We start from the raw sequence: 18,138 nt of genomic DNA, 5'->3' as shown, positions 1-18,138 counted from the left end.
CATGTGCTTAGCACCATTTAAGATTATTGTGATTGGTTTAGCGAGACCTTTCTATTACACAGACCTGTGGAAATAGGTCACGCTATGTGAGTCTATGATGCATTATTAAGTACATCTCCTTCTGATTTATCATGACTACCTACGTATATCAAGGGTATTCAATTAATACTCAAAGAGGTCCAGTTACTAAAACGTCCACAAGCGAGCGCTAAATTGTAAAGGCATCAAAGTGACAACATTGCTGGGTCCACGTTTCGTGGCTGTGCAGGCAACATTATGGATGCCACCCATTTTTAAGATCCGTAAATTCTTGCAGTCTATACTGCATTGGAAGAAACGGAATGCTTCTCTGTGCTGCTGCTCCTCATAAGAGAGAGATAATTACTTTACAAATCAAAGACCCTGATAGATCCATACATCCTTTGAAAATCATATCTCCATCTCGACTGCTCATAACACGATGAAACATAACACATGGTAACGGCGTGAATACATGATGGATGTCTGCAGCTACAGGTTGTCATGGTGCTGAAATGACTATGTTAAAGCTCATTTGCAGAATTAGCTCAGTACAATAGATATTATTAGAACTATACTATATTTCTTTTCATTCTTATCATTTCAGAAGAAGACAAAAAATATATAATAAATCCTTGGAAGTCTCCGCAGTTCTATCAAAACTGAAGTTCACTCAGAGTACCAATGCAAGCAAACTAAATTGGATTCCCAATAGATGAATCAACAGAACGGGGATACATTTTTTCTAAAATATGACAGCACGAACAAAAGTCTGTGGAAATGAAGTCTCAGAAAAAAGCTTCCTGAGACCGCTTGTTCCAAAGTTGTTGTCGGGTCCAACCATGCATATAATAACAGCTTTATGAAGACTGCCATACACATTTCTCAGTACTGGAAGTTATCTTTCAGACTAAAGGGAAAGAGAATGGTGCACAAATCCAAGTCTTCAATATATCACCTATGCAGTGCCAGTGCTCCCATTATTCACATGTTGGTGTGTGTATCAGCAATTATTTTTACATTCATTCTTTCTATTATAGGAGACATTGGGTTTGGGGGATTTTTTACTTAAAAACTACAATTTCACAAACATTTTGAAACAGACTGGAAAGGGGAGAGAGAGAGGGGACGACATACAGCAAAGGTACATGGGACACCTGCTCTATAGGTGAGCTATCTGGATGCCCTGTAAACCTGAACATTTAAATATTCTGATTAATTATTCTTAATTGTTCAGCCCTTCTGTGTGTTAGTGTGGGTTCTCTCCGGGTTCTTCGGCTTACTTCCACAGTCCAAAGGCATGCAGCTTAGGTTAATTGATTACTCTAAATTGCCTGTAGGTGTGAATGTGAGCATGAATTGTTGTCTGTCTCTATGTGACTGGCAACCTGTCCAGGCGACCCTGCCTTCGCCCAATGTCAGCAACGCCCCGACCCTGAAATGGTAATCCCAGGATAATCTCTGCTTCTGCTGCATAATATTTTGGCTATTATGGCTGAATGCCCTGGGACCTCTCGTGGTTGTGGTGACTCACACTTTCTGAAAACACCTTTTTATTGCCTGTTTTATACTGCCATTGACTTCCTTCTGAACCCTGACTCACTACTCTTAACTGGCCGGTGTGCAAGAAAAAGCCGCTGTATGCTAAAGGGTACAATGTAGAGGTGCCGGTTGTGGATACAGCTGAGTACCGGCCCATTTCGAGCACTTGCTCTGCATATTGTAGGGCATTCACGTCTGCTGCATTTTAGTAGTCATCGACTACTCCTGAAAATGATTAGTTGATTAATAACGAGAGATATATCATATTCATCTTATCATTTTGGAGAGACGTTCCCGTGCCAGCGGACCGCAGATGATGCACAGTGTCAAGGAGTGGTTTTGATATAGTTGACTATTCTGTGAAACCCCTAGTGTATTGCAATACCCGTTTATTGCTACAGTAAATGTGTTCTTTAACAGTGAAGGCCATAGTTACAAAGTTAATATGCCAAGTCCAAGTCCAAGAACGTATGTCTTAGACATACAAACACTCCAAGCCAACAATAGCGACAAATTGCCTTGGGGGCGAACAGAAATACATAATTGAGGAAAAAGATACATTCTTGTGTCATGAATGAGATGGTGCAATGTCATCCCAAGAATAATAAGAGTGCGCCTTGAGCCCCCCTGAATCTGGGTAAGGTGCAATCTTATCTGTCAGCCCAAATCTTGTCTGTCAAACTGTGTGTCTTTTTACATTCGTTGAGACAAACTTTGTTTTAGCAAAGACAAAGACATGAGCCTGTTCGAATGCTATCATTAAAGCAAATCATGGATAAATCAATGAAATTATTTAATTGAATATAAAAACACTCGGCTGCAAATGAAATGTTCTTTTACCTAACTTAAATAATGTTCCTTAACACCCTAATGACTGCAGTGAAGATACGGGAGACATCAAAACTAAAACACTTCTGCGTGATGGGATGAACTCTTGACAAATAATGAATATTTGAACGTTAACTATGGTTGTTGCTTATTTAGTGATATCTGTTGTAGCAGTAATCACAAATATCACGGAACAGAATTGTAATTGAAATTGTGTCATAATAATTCAGCAATAGCCATTCAACATATTTACATTCACTCACTACGTCTCTATGCATTATTTTTCACTGTGGTAGATTGCTCTAATTTTGTGGTGTCAATCTCATCACCTCACACTTAGCGTAACTGGAGAGCATGATACAAATTCACATTCTACTGGATTTTACTCCAACCGCTTCTTTAACTTCTCTGCAGTACAAGAGCATCGCACTTCCTGCATTGTAACAAAATGTTACCAGTGAACATAATGAATTTCTTGTTCCTCCAGAAAGAACATGCCCATATAAATTACATTTCTCCAATGATACTTTCTATGAGAAAGGGATGCTGTGGTGCAGCAATTGATGCTTCAGTCACTCCACGTTGTACTCTGATCTCACAACACGTCTGCTGGTCAGGCAGCCTCCACGTCTCTGAATGTCCCCATTTTGAAAATGCATTGACTAAACATTGCTCGGAAGCAGGTCACCTCATTTATTGGCTACACTGAAAATCTGATTTACTACGCGGCGCTGCTTGTCAGTTTCAGACATCACGTTATTGAATGCCCTCCAAAAGTTGGAGTCATGTATGGATAACGTTTACATGCACTTAATAGTCTCCCATTAATCTCTGCAGCGATAAAGTAACTGCCTGGAGCCTGCACACGTAAATACTTTCTGTTAAAGTGCAATTTTCTTTTTTTTGTAGAGATTGCAGGGCTTGCTGAAAAAGTACGCTTCTCTGAGTAGAAAATCAATACCCTTCATGCAACTGAACACAGAGTATACCCTACTCAAAAGTCATTATATACACATAGAAATATCATGAAGTCTGGTATTCAGAAACTCTTGTTCATAAGCTACAATCCACAGAAGTGGAAATGATGGGCAGCGGTAATTTTAGTGAAATATGGTCAGGCGTACCAGCACCAGTGGGGTTGACTTGATGACTGCAGTTTTCAGAGATGGGGAAGTGATCCAGTGGGAAAGCAAAGTGCTTTGTCATCTAAATGAGATCATTGAAAAATAATGCCGCAACACCCAGTCCGGGGCTCTCTGGACTAGTGACCTGTTGATACAGTAGGTGTGGTATCAAAAGAGCAGGTGACCATACTTTGAATTCAAAACTAACCTGTGCTTTGATCTTAGCACAGTTGCATGACCGTGTTTGAAATAAACTGTAATTTAAAGTTACAATGAGGACCTTTTTAATTTTGTTGATTTTGGCCGTCCCTGTGGAAAAAAAGTGGTAGTGTTTCTGAACACCAGAGTCTCACATTTGGGGTCCGACAGTCTGCCCTGCTCAGTCCTGGTTCTCCCGTCCCCCAGGTAATGCTTATTACTGTAATATGCGGTAGAGCCAGCATTGGAATTATTTGAAGTACTCCCACTCCTAAACTGAAAAGAAACATTGCAACTCTAGAAATACATTTAGCAAGCTGAGCTGTGACTTCTCTTGGTTTCTGAAGCTTCAATCTGTATTGAAGTAGACGTAGTATTTAGGAGAGTTCTTTTTATAGCTGTGCCCAGATTTCACTGCCTGCCCTATCCGCAGCGCCGGGAGACAGGCGAAGGCGTCACAAAGTGACCCGAAGCACTTTCAGACACCAAGAGACACACACAAGCAGACGGAGAGAGAGAGAGAGAAAGGTTGGGTGGAGCAAAAGAGCAGTTCGTTCACCGGAAATGAAGCTGAAGTTTAGAAATGAGCTTGCCTGGGTCCAACAGCTAGGTCTAGGAAAAATGTATAGTTTACCTCCGTCCTACAGCTACGAGATGCCGGGTTGAGACTCTAGCCCGTCTTCCTCTCCGTTAGCGTATCACGGTCCCTCTTCTCCACTCGGGCCTTCCTCATTTGCGTCCGTGAAGTTAAGCTCCGACTGCCACCTCTGTACAATACATTGTGAATCTTCAACCCATTGAAGTAATCTATAACATGTACACAAATCCACCCAGAAAAGACGCTGAATCGTTCACTCAGTGGCCTCTCTTTCATGTCTGGGCTGCTGAATAAGAGTCATTAACAAAATTAACTTGACATCTACGGCGTGTCTTCTTATTGCCCGACTTTGTATCAGCTAGTTCTGGTTCTCTTTTAACACCAGCACAAATTATGGTGTGATGGCAACACATCACCTGCCAATTTAAAATGACCTTTGATTGAGGCAGATACTTTGGTCTCTAGTGATTGGTTAGTGGAACTCAAACCCCCGGCCACCTATGGATGTTGATTAGAGTGGAGGCAATGTCGGACTGAAATAGAAACAGCGCAACGTGTTGAAAATTCTGTCTGATTGGCAAAAAATGAGCTTGAGGTGGTGTGAACAGCCAGGCTACTTCCCCACTGAAAATTGACATATTGCAGTGCTTTTTACAGTGCATCCTTCCCCTATGTTAAACAGAAGAGAAAAGAACGATGAGCCAGTCTTTTCAGCTATTGCATAGGAAAAAAGCCAAAAGATCTATCTCCATTCAAGGAGCTGTACTACCACTTCTGGCACATAGATTACCTTGCATGGCAGCTTCATTCTCAGAATCAGAATCAGCTTTATTGGCCATGTATGCGTATGCATACATGGAATTTGGCTCCGGTTTCCACTCCGCTCTCAATGTACATACACTTGTGACCACGGGCCACAGTAAGGCCCGGATTGGGTTTCGAATTTACAGTGCACTGCACCTTTAATACCGGCTCAAACCACTGAAAAACCCACAGATTATCTTTAAGGGTACATGTGGCAGTGAATGATTTACTGAGACCAAGGATTACCCCAAGATTAAGACATTTATTACAACAATTTAATTTGTTAAAAACAATAAAAAGGTATATATCTAATATACTTGGTGAATCAGTTTATAATAAAAGAGGGTACCTAAATAAAACTACCAACACAAAGCAAAATCAAGCAACACAAAACCGTGCAAAACAAAACCATGAATACAACTAAATTAATAACTTAAACAAAACAGCAGTGGCAGTCAACATCTCCTGCCTGCGCACTGCACAACACCCATCTGGAAAGCTTGACGGGGAAGTGCGAGTCTCTTTGGTGCTGGACCTAGAGTAAAATAAGACAAAGGGTGAAACCCACGGCAAATATGCCTCACATAAAAAGCTAAAGCTCACAGCTACCGAGAGCCTGGGGGTCAGAGAGAGGGAAAGACGCAGCTCATGGTATGGCTATTTATGGTGGAACAAACAAATTGGGAACCAGGAAGTAGGAGGGGCTGAGGCCTACCCAGTCCTACAGTAGCCCAGGAGGAACATTTCATTGCCGGCTACACACTATTTTACGTTCTCACAATAATACGACATCAAGTGAGACTCTCAGGATCACTTGTCAGACTTTAAGTCATGCATTTGTGTCTGAACCAGTGTCCAAACCAATCAGCGTTCTGTGAGGAGCTGGAGGCAGCTACAGGCATGGTTTAGGTGTGTGTGATCTTATTTTTTTAAATATGCAATTAAGTTTTGCATTATATTTTTCTATGGTAATTTTTACCCCCTGAATATAGCTCCAAGTAGCTTCAAATTTGTTAAAATCATATCATTCTACACTGTCTGACAGTATCATTAATATCTATGTTTAAGGTTGAGGCCATTCATTTAGTATGTCTTGATCTGGCTGATGATATAGGGTATGATTAGTGTGTAAGATTCGCTGATGGACTAGTGGGGCATCCGCAATTAAGAGTTGGCCTCCCGTGACGCTCCTGCAATTAATGTTTGCCTTTTAATTAACCGTAACCATGAGCCTTTCCCCATCCTTAACAGTGTTTTAGTTGCCTAACCTCAATTGTGATCCTTAAAGTGTAAACTCACACCGAGGTCTGAGCCTAAGTCCACCCAACGCATAATTTCTATAGAGGCTAGACAATAGGTAAGGGGCTAAGCGATGAAACCACGTCTACTTCCATATGGTGAAAAGTGTTGCCACAGAGTCAACAAATATGATAGCTACAGCAGCTTGGATAATATTGATATGACATAGGGCACTGAATTTGACGGATTTACTGTTTATCAGACCACAAATTAGAGAGCGTGGGCGCCAGCCTCGGAGACGGACCGTCGCGGCTGTGGGTACTGGAATTCAGCCAGCACAAAACCCTAGCGCCTCCAACTCCGGAGCGGATGTCTGCTACTGGCTGTAGTCTGCTAGTAGCTGGGAGCAGGGACCCAGTGTAATGTTGGCATTAACACATGGTGGAATTGGCAAGCTCACATTACTAGCCAGCTGAATTTCATTCCCAGTATGTCCCTGATGGACATTGTTGTCTGGTAATAGTTGGCTGAAGAAGAAACTGCGGATTGAGTTGGGCTAGAGGGACTCGGCTGCTGTAGACTGTTGTAGCCACAACCAGTGCACTGAAAAGTGGAGGAACATGAATTAATGGATGGATGGATGGTCAAACTTGGACAACAAATGTTTGTCTGCACATTGGCATAATTCATTGAAACGCTTAAGTATAGCTCTGCAGATCATTAGAATACTAAATGAATTGGTTTATTTCAGTTCCAGATTCACACACCCCTGCTGCAATAAGCCTACTGCCAACATCTGCCTCTCAGATCCATTACCAGAAACTCTGTTAGTTGACAAAGGGCAGCTAAGAAAATACAGCAAAAAAAGACAATAAACAGTGCAGTGCTGAAGGTTTAGGAAACACCAATTCAGATAATTGCTACTGCGAGTCACAGAACTTTAGTGACACTGGCCTTTGAAACCGATGCAGCAGGCGCAGGTTTCTCTGGGTAATGAGTCTTTCAGCGATCTCCGCACTGTGCACTATGGATACTGGCTGGATAAGCTAAAAGCTGCGGAGCTTGCTTCTCTGGACACCCTGCACTGTGAGGTGCACTTGCTTGGAAGATTAATAATCCGTTATTCATCATAGTAATGCCAGGTCACTCTGTCCGTCATGAAACCTGCTTACAACAAACAAGTTGACCAATATCAAAGGCCGCTGATAAATCACCACAACAAATTACATTCGATGATTTTTGTGGTGGAATGTAACTTTGTACATTAGCTAAAGTACTGTACATAAGTACAATTTTGAGGTATTTGTACTTGAGTATTTCTGTTTCCTGATACTTCTACTCTACTGCCTTTCAGAGGCAAATATTGTACGTTTTACTCCACTACATTTTTGTGATGAATTTAGGTAGACCTACTAATTAGAAATATAATCAACTCGTGAATTATGACATTATGGCATTATTATAGAGTGTAAACTATCCAACATTATATAATTGCTATTTTACAGATAAGTAGTATTTGAAATACAGGACTTTTACTTTTAACAGAGTATTTCAACATTGTGGCATTTTGTCCTCATTTTCAGGGAGGAATAGTCCTTGTCATTGACCTTTTGCATCAACAGGGAATGAAATAATAGCTGATGTCAAATAATGTCATAGATCCGCTCCTTTTATTTCTGCAGCTAAAGTGTTTGTTGCAATTGAAATTACTGAGAAGGCGAGGTCGAAAAATCGGAAATACAGAAGGTCCAACTAATACACTGTTTCGATGATGAAAGCTGGCTTCCTTCATAAAATGCTTGGCCATCACCAACTTTGGAGCCAAAATACGAAATGTGAGAAGATTGAAAAAGTTTTGTCCTGAAAATTGTTTTTTTTATTTTTTATTTTCAATTGCTGGTAAGGTGTCCATTGAAATCCTTGAAATAAAACAAACACATTGAAACAAACAGATAGAAAATTGATATTATCACAAACAAAGTTATTGGAGCCCTTCCATTTCCATCACAGAAATACACAGCTCATAGACTAATTCTTCTACAGATGAAGAAGAAACATCAAACAAATAGAAATATACTCAAACACTTTGACGTGGGTTTAGCTAAAGACATATTTTACAAAAAATAGCAACACAGATGTGTGTGCTTTTTAGATTGTAGAAGTTGTGTACACATTGGCCAGCACAAACATTTTTATAAGACAGTTCAAAACTGCACAGACAGGTCGACACTGTAATGCAATACTGTACTTTATGCAAGTACAGTATGCAACACTAAAAACAAGTATTGGTTGCAAATAATTCTGTTTATTTGAACCTGGTTGAACTACAAGATGAGTGGGAATCACCACATGAGGACAGGTACAGGAAGTTGTCAATCACAGAAGAGCATGTAACACTTTCAAAGACTTTTCTGTCATTGTCTTCTGGCACTCGTTCTTGTCCTTTTTTTTTGGAAAAATCCACCCATTTGTGGAATCGGGGATCAACACCATTATGACTCAGCACCCCAGCCCTATTTAGAAACTAGCTAGGCATACCTTATAGCTATAGAGTTCTGTAATGGTGGACAGGGAGAGGACTTAGCACTCAGTTGTTCTAACTTAGTGCACAGTGCTATAGTGTAGGAGTCCCAGAGAGTAGGCACTTGGACACAACTCATGAATTATGTTTGTGTACAGTGTACAATGAAATCAATTATAATAATGGAAATGCCATGTTAATATAGCTGTTTGTGTTGTGCCGCTGTGGTTGACAAGTAACAGATATCATGTGGTGTTTGACACTTCTGAACATTGACATCCAACATAAATACACACAGTCATTTTGGACCACCAAAATTGCTCTGAAAAGTATCAGTACAAAGCTGCGATGATAAATACTTTTTACATGACAATTCTTTGTGATGACTTATTTTTACCTGTGACTCCTCCTAGATGTAACACAACATTTAGCTCAACTGATCTTCTCTCTGTGGTGTACCGGATGATACACCAGTGCAAAACTGTAGTCCTACACAGGAAATGGTGCAGCGGAAGGACCATTGTTCCGATGGCCCATTATTCTGAAACCCCAATAGTCGAAAAAATGTCCGATTAATTAGAACGAAAGCCTGTTTGTTCGACAGCTCGTTATCCCGAAAACAAACACCCATTCTTCCGAGGGCCCACTGCTCCTAAAGTAAGGTCAAGGATTCAGGGTCAGTTCTGAAGACATAATTTTGCATAATAGTTAGCCATGCGCTTCTGTTTCGAGTGTTTGTATTTTCGGAGCCTCGGGCCTGTGGAACAATGGGAGTTTGTCAGACAATGAGACATTTTTCAGATTACTAAGGTTTCCATATATTGGACAATGACATGAACCGTGGTACAAAAATAAAATCAATTTCTCAAGCAATCATGAAATTCACAACAGACTGCAATTGCAATGTCTAACCTTCCTCCCAGGGTACTGCTATCGTATCAGGTTATCCTATAGGGCTTTAATATTGAACCAAAAGGCTGTAATGTGAAAGCGGTTACAGAGAGTTATCTCTCTACTATGACCTATTACACCTCTCTTAAGCTCAGTTCATTTGCTTTTAACAGACCACTGATTTGGCTGGAAGTATGCTTCTTCAAGCTGCATGTAGGCAATAATGAACAGGGGTCGTTCGGGTACGTTTGCATGGCTTGTGCTGTGTTTCTTTCATCTCTGTTTCAACCCTGCTTTGTGACGTGAGTTTACTCAACCAATCGACTTCTTGATGTGCAGGTCCATATGAATGTTGTTGAGATTTGGGAGGGGGGCCTCAGCTCCCCGCGAACCCCTGTGAACACCTTTTCCTGTGAACACCTTTTATGCGCAGTTTCATGGCGTTCTCGACTGTTTTCGGCAGCATAGTCTCAAAAAAATGACATTGCCATATTACGAAACTGAATTTTTAATTACCTTTTGAGGTAACATATTTTCTCCCGGATTATGTTTGATCAGAAAAAAAATTGTGATACGTCAAAACCAAAGTCTACTTAAGTCCACATAAGGAGGAAGACGAGCCTGATGATAAGGTCAAACACAAGACTTTCGCAAAGGAGACCACTGTTTGTGTCCTGTGTGAAACCATAAGTAACATACTTATTTTAAGCCACAACAAGATATTTTACTAAACCTAACCAAGTATTCATGTTGCCTAAATCTAAACGTAATTGAGAAAGCAGTTTGGATACACCCAAAGTGCAATTAGCAGTTAAAACACTATAACATTGACATACACGTAGGTTAATATGAAATGTATTTTTGGTTCAGAGACATTTAGTTTCAATGTAGAGACATACTGTACAATGCCAAAAAAAAATTCTGCGACTGGGTTGATTTTCAGATGAATTTTAAAGGTTGATCACTGCTCTGATCAAGTCATGTACCAGCAGCAGCAAGCGGCTGTTAACAGTTGTTTAACCAATAAATAACTGATAACAAATCAGTTTACTTTGTTGTGTGCACCCCTATACTTCTACATCATCGCATATTACAATATGCTGTCTGTCACCCTGTGTGAAAGACATTTCACCTAGAGCCGTCAATGCAGGAATATCGCCTGGTAATAAAGTAGCCCTGTACCAAAGACACATCAGAGCTGCTTAACTATGGCAACTTCTCCTAGTTTGAATAGATTTGTGTCTTGAACATGACACAATGCAGTGTTTGCACAGAGTAACCTTATTTCCTGGGTCAGTAGTTTCCTGGAGACAGGGCTGTTACAAATGCTTTATGCACACTGAATATGAACATCTTGCCCTATTTCATATGTTAGCCAAAGTCTCGTAAAAAGGCCTTTACCTTGACCGGAACAACATAAATCAATCGATACAAAGTAACTGAGGGACACAGTCGTGCGACTCATTCATCTCAGTCCAAACTCAATCACACTGTGGATCGACACCAGAGTGGGAACATTTATCTCTCTAGTCTAGATCTATCATCCATCATGGAAATGTGAGTATTTTGTTTATTATGTGCTATCACTGTGGCTCTGTCTGGTTCTAGAGCCAGATTTACTCATATTTAATAAAACGTAAATGTTTTTGGAATTTAAAAAAATTTATTTACGGGGCCTGAAAAACCAAAATGACCCATTTCAGTCACTGAAAGACCTCAGAATAATGTGCTTAAACACTAGTGTTGCAACAGCTTTTTAGTCATTTAGTACATAACCACACATTTACTCACATATTTACAGGCACGCACACGGCCCTGCTAGAGAACAGTGCTGATGGTGTCAAAGTCCTTGCTGATCTGCGAGCTGCTCGGCAGTGACTTGAGGTACTCCAGGTGCCTCCTGGCGTCCTCCTGATTGTGTCTCACATAGTAGATGACGTACGCGATCACCATGGTGAACCACCCGAACATGGTAACGAACATGGCTACGTCGGTGGTCTTGTGGTGAAAGTTGCAGAAGTTGATCCCTGAGTCCAGCACCTGGATTACCGGTTTGCCTGCATATTCTTCCTGCACCGCCGTGTAGCAGATCACCTCATTCACTGTCTCGGGGTCCAGCCGCAGTTCCCTCAGGACCTCCTGCAGCGTGCACTCGCAGTGCCACGGGTTGTTCGAGAGGCTGATTTTTGCTCGCAGGCGCGCAAATGCCTCTTTGGGGACACTTTGGATGCGATTGTTTGATAGATCCAAGACCAGGAGGCTGTCAGAAACACCCTGAAAAGCTCCGAGGTCCACAGTTTCGATGTCATTGTGAGACAGGTCCAGCTCCTGAAGGTAGTGCAGTTCTTTGAAGGCGTGGTTGGGGATGTGGGTGATGTGGTTGGATGCCAAAAGTAGGACAACAGTATCTCTTGGAAGATCTGGTGGGACTCTCTCCAAGTTGCGAGACATACATTGGACCACAGTCATGCCACTCTTCTCTATACAGTGACAACTCGTGGGGCAAGCCATCCCTGGTGCACTTGCAATGAATAATCCAAGGAGCAAGCCCCATAAGAGGCCAAAGCCATCAAAGATAGGGAATTTCCAGGGCATATCAGGCCCTACTATGTCCTGCATATTCAGCAGCGACCTCCCACAAGTCCTGTCAGGCAAAAGCAATCATAGTTCCACCTGTTTCGCGGCACTGAATGGTGATGATTGTGGCTTCATTAGCTTTCAAAATGCCCAAACTGATCCGTTTATTCACACTAACATAAGGGCTTATTATGAGATACTTCCTCAAAATTGATTTGAGAGAGTTTTGTATAATCTTTTGAAATTGGTTTCAGAAGAGCTCATCCAAAAGCCAAGCTGCTCACTGAGCATATTCCGGCAGGGAACTGTAATCTCAGGTTTATTGTGGCGACGTTGAAAGCCTCAGAGCTCGGAGCGGAGCACCGTCGGTGTTGTGCACTGAAAGAAACAAAGAGAATAGGGTTATTCCTGTACAGCAAAAAAAGTGCAGTTCTTCAGTGCAGCAGAAGATGGTAATAGCTGCTGTCAGTGTACATGACGAATCATCCAGACAGTGACTCCTGCTGAGATCAGTCCTTTTGTAAGTGAGCTGGCAAATGCCTTTTGTCTTCCCAAATTGAGCTGAGTAAATGCTATTCCCACAATGTTTACAAAATGTAAAATCTGATTATTGTGAAAAATCCATTCCACTGCTGCAAATCTCATAAACCATGGAGGCGTGCTCATGGGTCATAGCCAGCATCGGATCGTCCAATTAGGATAACGCAATTTTGGCCAGCATTGTCTACTATAAAACATTACATGAAGTGATTCTCTGACATTAGAGCACTTTAGTCATTATGCCAAAGCTGGACAAAGAAGAAAAAACAAAACAATGAAACAAATGATCCTGACTCCTACAATGAGGTAAATCTTGTTTGCACAGCTCCCTCATGTCTCATTCACCGGGCGCATGATCGGAGTAGCTGTGGGCTCTACAATGACTCCAGCTGTCCTGCAGGAGGATCACTTTACAACTGCGCACCCTCTGGTGGGCTAAACTGATCGCACCATAAACCCCTCGCTGTGTTCGAGGTCATGCGCCCCACAGAGCCAGTGTCTTCTTCTCTAATATATATCTTTTTTTTCTTTTTTCATTTGTCTTTGCCAAGGACCTCTTAGCTTCAGGACACACAGACACACACGCAGGCAAGAGTCTTAAATAAGCGCCCCACGTTCCCATCAGTCTCAGCTCAGCAGGAGGTGTGGACAAGATGTGGACATCTACACACACAAGGGCAGCTAAAACACCCTGCACTTGTGTTGTGACACCACTACATCATTAAGTCAAACAGTAGCCTTTAGGCTAAGTTAAGGTTTACACATGCGTGATGTGCTGGAGCTTGTCTTATCTGTCATTTGTACCATCTTTTCTTTCTTTTTTTTGTAATATCCTAAAGGGGCTGTAACTCCAGATTATCCCCAACTGTCTGGGTCATGATTTCTGGAAATAGACATTGCTGTTGAGTTTGTGAAATGGATTTTCTTTTTTTTTTTTGCACATTGAGGACCACAAGCCAAGTGCTATATAGTCTCATGATATTGGAGAGAAGGCAGACATCTCTACGGCTGACATATCTCCAAAACTAGACAACACACACCAAGCAATCGAGATTGATGAGTGGCACTCATGTAAGAGGAACAATATGTATATTAGATATCGGTGTGAACTGCTCTTTTAAAATGAAATCAGATGGCAAATTGGCTGTTTAATAGTCAACAGATGTTTGGGTTTTTTTTAATTTTTTTGCAAGGGAATACATCATTTCAGTGAAGCAACTAAACGTATCACAGCTTCACTCACAATTAAGCAGAGTAGACATTTATCCACCCTAAATAAGAATATTAGGTGCGCCTGCAGAGGAAAGAATAGCCTCGGCAAAGATTTGAATTCAATCAGGCTCATGATGCCTCAGTGCAGAGTAAGCAGACTCGTTGCGTTTTGTAATATTGCGGATTGTAATCACATTAACATTCTGTGGTTAAAATATTACATCGGCAATAAATAAATACACATAGGCTATAATGACTTAATTGACAACTAGTTTTAGAGGAATCAGCTATACTTACCGGGAAAGAGTTTTATCCTAATATACTTTTTTTATCCAGTTTCTGTCTACAGTACCAATGTGGATACATCGTCGATAGCGCAGCAGTAGTTTGCTCACATCACATCTGTATCATGGTTGAAAGAGGGATGAACATCTTTCTAAATAAATAAATACTGCAGTTACTACAGTTCTTAAAAATGAGTTGGAGGAAGAAGAAAAAAGTCCCGTCAGCTTGCTCAACGCGTCCACATGTCCGCGAGGGAATAAACGAAAGACGGTAAAGTTCCTAAGCGGCACGCGGGGAAGTTATTACATCTCCGAGTGAAATGAATCCTATTTCCAAACGTGGCTCTTCTCATTAAACACAGCACGGCAGTGACACTTGTTGATGTTGATGATATTGATGATATTGGTGTTGGTGTTCAGGCGAGGTCTCGAGGAGCCGTACCGGTCCGTGTTATCACGCACCACTCTCTCCGAACGTTCGCGCGCACGGCGCCAGAAGGAGTCCCGGCTGCGCGTGGATTGGACTGCTGTTCTGCTGGCAGCTCTCCTTTGTCCTTCAGTTCCTCCGCCTGTCTGACTGACCGTACTGTCTGTCTGTCCTCCTCCCCTGGCTGCACCGTCTGCTCTGCCCCCCAAATCACCTAAAACAATTTTAACCAAGCAAATGAGAACACCAAACTCCACGGATAACAAGTGAAGGACACGACACGTATTTTGGTTATAACTTTTAAAATTACCATTATGTTGTTTGATACCTAAATTAAATGATTACTTGCATTAAGACAATTGTTTTAACTACATTTTTTTTCGGAAATGTGTAATTATTTGACTGAGGCATTAATGCTAACTCTTTTGTGATTCTAGGACAAATCTACAGATGCAAATGAACAAAGTGTAGTGAGATAAACACCTAAATGTGTATTTTAGATGTTTCTTTCCACTTGCTTGAAATATAAGACATATAGGGCCATTGTAGGTAAAAAAAACAAAACAAAAAAACAAAACTATAATTAAGGAGCATGGGGAGGGGTTATCAGTCATTATGAGAAAATTGGCAAGAAGAAAAAAAAACTTCATAACGTCATAAATTTTTCTTCACAAATTTATGAATTTAATCTCGGAAACTCTTTAGTTGTTTCTCAATAATACCGCCTTGCCAGGCTCAGTAATTATTATCTTTCTTTACCTACAATGGCCTGTTTTTGTTTTTTTTACGGCAACACCCCATCCGAAGACAAAATAGCCCAAACTCTCAAAATTGACGAATTGCCTGTTCTGTCAATCTCTTAGTTAACAATAAAATGCTCTTCCATTTATTTTTGACAATGTTTTAATCAAGTCCTGCAGTATAAAATGCAGGAACTAAGTCATAATTAAAGGGTGAAAGCAGGATTTTGGGAATCACTTATCTTGCAACACATGCACCTTAACTCAACACCTTGCCTCACATTGATCTGTGATGTATTGAGTATTTTAATCACCCCAAGTGCTGTATGTTGGGGGATTATAGCACAGCAGTGGATCAAGATGCCAGCTTGGCGGTCTGCATTGTATTCTGGTGGTAATTGCCCTATTGAAACTGTGGAGGCTTATTCCCCACTCACAAACTGCATGCAAAGTCTATATACGTTTTTGGTTTGTCTTTTTTTACTTAATGCTACTCCAAGACGAAGTCAAGCACCGTGCATGTCTGCGTCATCTAACAGCAGATGTGAACATTATCCCTAAAGAAGACATTAGTGGAGTTTCAGTAAAGAGATTGTTATGCAACATTTTGTTCAACATGTGGCTATACTTATTATAGAAACGGGAGGAGTGTGAACAACACAAGTAGGACAATTTGCACCAGTAGGGTAATCAATGTTGGATTCAATGTGACCTCGACAGATTGACTGTACATGACCGCACATGCAATGAAGCGTTCAGCATTTGGTTTGTTAGAATAAAAGGTAATTTAAACCGTGCTCAGGCAACTTAAATTGCAGTTTTAAATGAAGCGCAGTGCAGCTAAATTGTTCATGAAATGTACAGGTGTTACAATTTAGTGCAGGTTATAAAAAATAGTGTTATGTCAATCTTTGAGATAACCTTGAGAAGAACACACACAAAAAAAATCTGGGCTTAGAATAGTGAGTTTAACCGACCGCTTCATTTCCATTTGCTCTCCCCGATGGGATTCAAATGTAGGTCAGCTGGTCCCAATGTTCCAGGTGTCATTTGAGCTAAGGCGGAGTGCAGTTTTTTCATGGGGCCTGTCTCAAACCCACAGATTTTGGGTCAAGTTTCAACAGCTTTCATGATTTCCATGTATTCATCCGGGCAATTCTAGCTCAACAGGCAGGTGAAGAGGAAAATGCAGCTTTTCAATGGCGCTGCAAAAACGCCGACGGTAGGCCTTCACACACCAATCCAATACCACAGTGTCGCAGCTGTTAACACGGCACCCCATTACAGAATCAGTTCATAGGCAAATGTCAACAAACCTGCAAAGAAAAGACGTGGATCCCAGTTAAGAAATACAATCCAGTGATAATTTCCTCCTTTTTGATCAGATTTATTGTGTGTTCTTCTAAATATTTCAGATTTTCAGTCTAGCCAAGACATCTCAATGAATCAACCAGCCACTGACAAAGAGGAGGCCGCCAAAGTGAGTGAGCTCGAGATGGTGTGGCTGAAGGAGGATGCTCTCTTTTTTTCTCATTCTTTGTGTATATTTTGTAGTTAGACTGAGAATGCAAGTATTAGGATTAAGAGGGGAAGCATTTTTAAATGTACCTATACAGCAGAGGAAAGCCTTGATTGTCATGCTATGAGCAAAATGGAATTTCCCTGCTTGTGTAACGACTTTTCCCAATTTTACAGTGATGCTTTACAGACTCAAAATATCCATTTATTATTATTTTCAGCAATTAATCATAACCATAACTATTGGAACAAAATAATGGCCAAAACATTATGTGTCGGGTCAATAAATCAAGATTTTGCAGAGTTGGGTGATGCTGTAAAATCACACAATGTTTTTGGTCAAGGAGCTGCCTTGACCAAAAACAACATCCACAGATTAGTGGTGAGCTAAACTGGGAGTCATGCTGGGAAGCAGGTTAGCTCCAGGCAGAAAAAGCAGTTCACAGTGCCAATCTGATACATCACTTTACATTAGCATTACTTCCATCTGTTTCCTCCTTTTATTCGCCACACAAGAAAGCTAATCATCACCGATCTTTGATTGATTTAATACCAACAAAGGAAAAAACCAACAGATATCAATTAGAACAGGTGAGCCCAAAGATGTTTAGGTTGCCGAAAAAAAAGCATTGCTCAAAGACAACACAAGCAGCTGGAGGAGGGATTTATATCTGAAAATATATCTGCTGAGCTTGACGATTCTCGTTCGGACAATTTGCATGCAAATGTCCTCCTTTGTTCGACCACATGAAGGGTCCTAACGGGGATCGCGGTGGTTTCATTCTGACAGAACACACACAGACGAACACACGAACACACGAACACACACACGAACACACGTAAGTCAGAAAACGTGAAGAATGTGGCAGTCAAATAAGAGAAAGCCAAGGTCAGGAATTTGGAGCGCAGCTGTTACGGGAACAGCAGAAATACCATGCAGCAGGTTTTCCATGTCAGCGACTTGTGCTAACCTTCCTCAATCAATTCAAGGGACCCGGCAGAGAGAAACTCCAGGGTTGGTAGGAGGCGCGAGTAAGTGGTCATTCATCTCGATGAACAACTGTGCTGCGTTTACCT

The 18,138-nt window shown here is 41.2% G+C and overlaps 1 protein-coding gene across 1 annotated transcript; it reads right to left on the bottom strand.

Moving 5' to 3' along the window:
- Window positions 1-10,481: 10,481 nt before the first annotated feature.
- On the bottom strand, window positions 10,482-14,850 carry LOC116398614 (leucine-rich repeat-containing protein 3-like). Its single transcript, XM_031875077.1, has 2 exons — window positions 14,390-14,850; window positions 10,482-12,718 (listed from the first exon to the last, which is right to left on the bottom strand). The coding sequence occupies exon 2, from the start codon at window positions 12,380-12,382 to the stop codon at window positions 11,582-11,584; it is 801 nt and encodes a 266-aa protein (XP_031730937.1). The 5' UTR covers window positions 12,383-12,718; window positions 14,390-14,850; the 3' UTR covers window positions 10,482-11,581.
- Window positions 14,851-18,138: the final 3,288 nt, after the last annotated feature.

The sequence above is a fragment of the Anarrhichthys ocellatus genome, unplaced genomic scaffold (genome assembly GCF_004355925.1).
Source record: "Anarrhichthys ocellatus isolate YVR2014 unplaced genomic scaffold, GSC_Weel_1.0 scaffold86, whole genome shotgun sequence".
Taxonomy (NCBI): domain Eukaryota; kingdom Metazoa; phylum Chordata; class Actinopteri; order Perciformes; family Anarhichadidae; genus Anarrhichthys; species Anarrhichthys ocellatus.
This window is presented reverse-complemented; position numbering and strand designations above follow the sequence as displayed.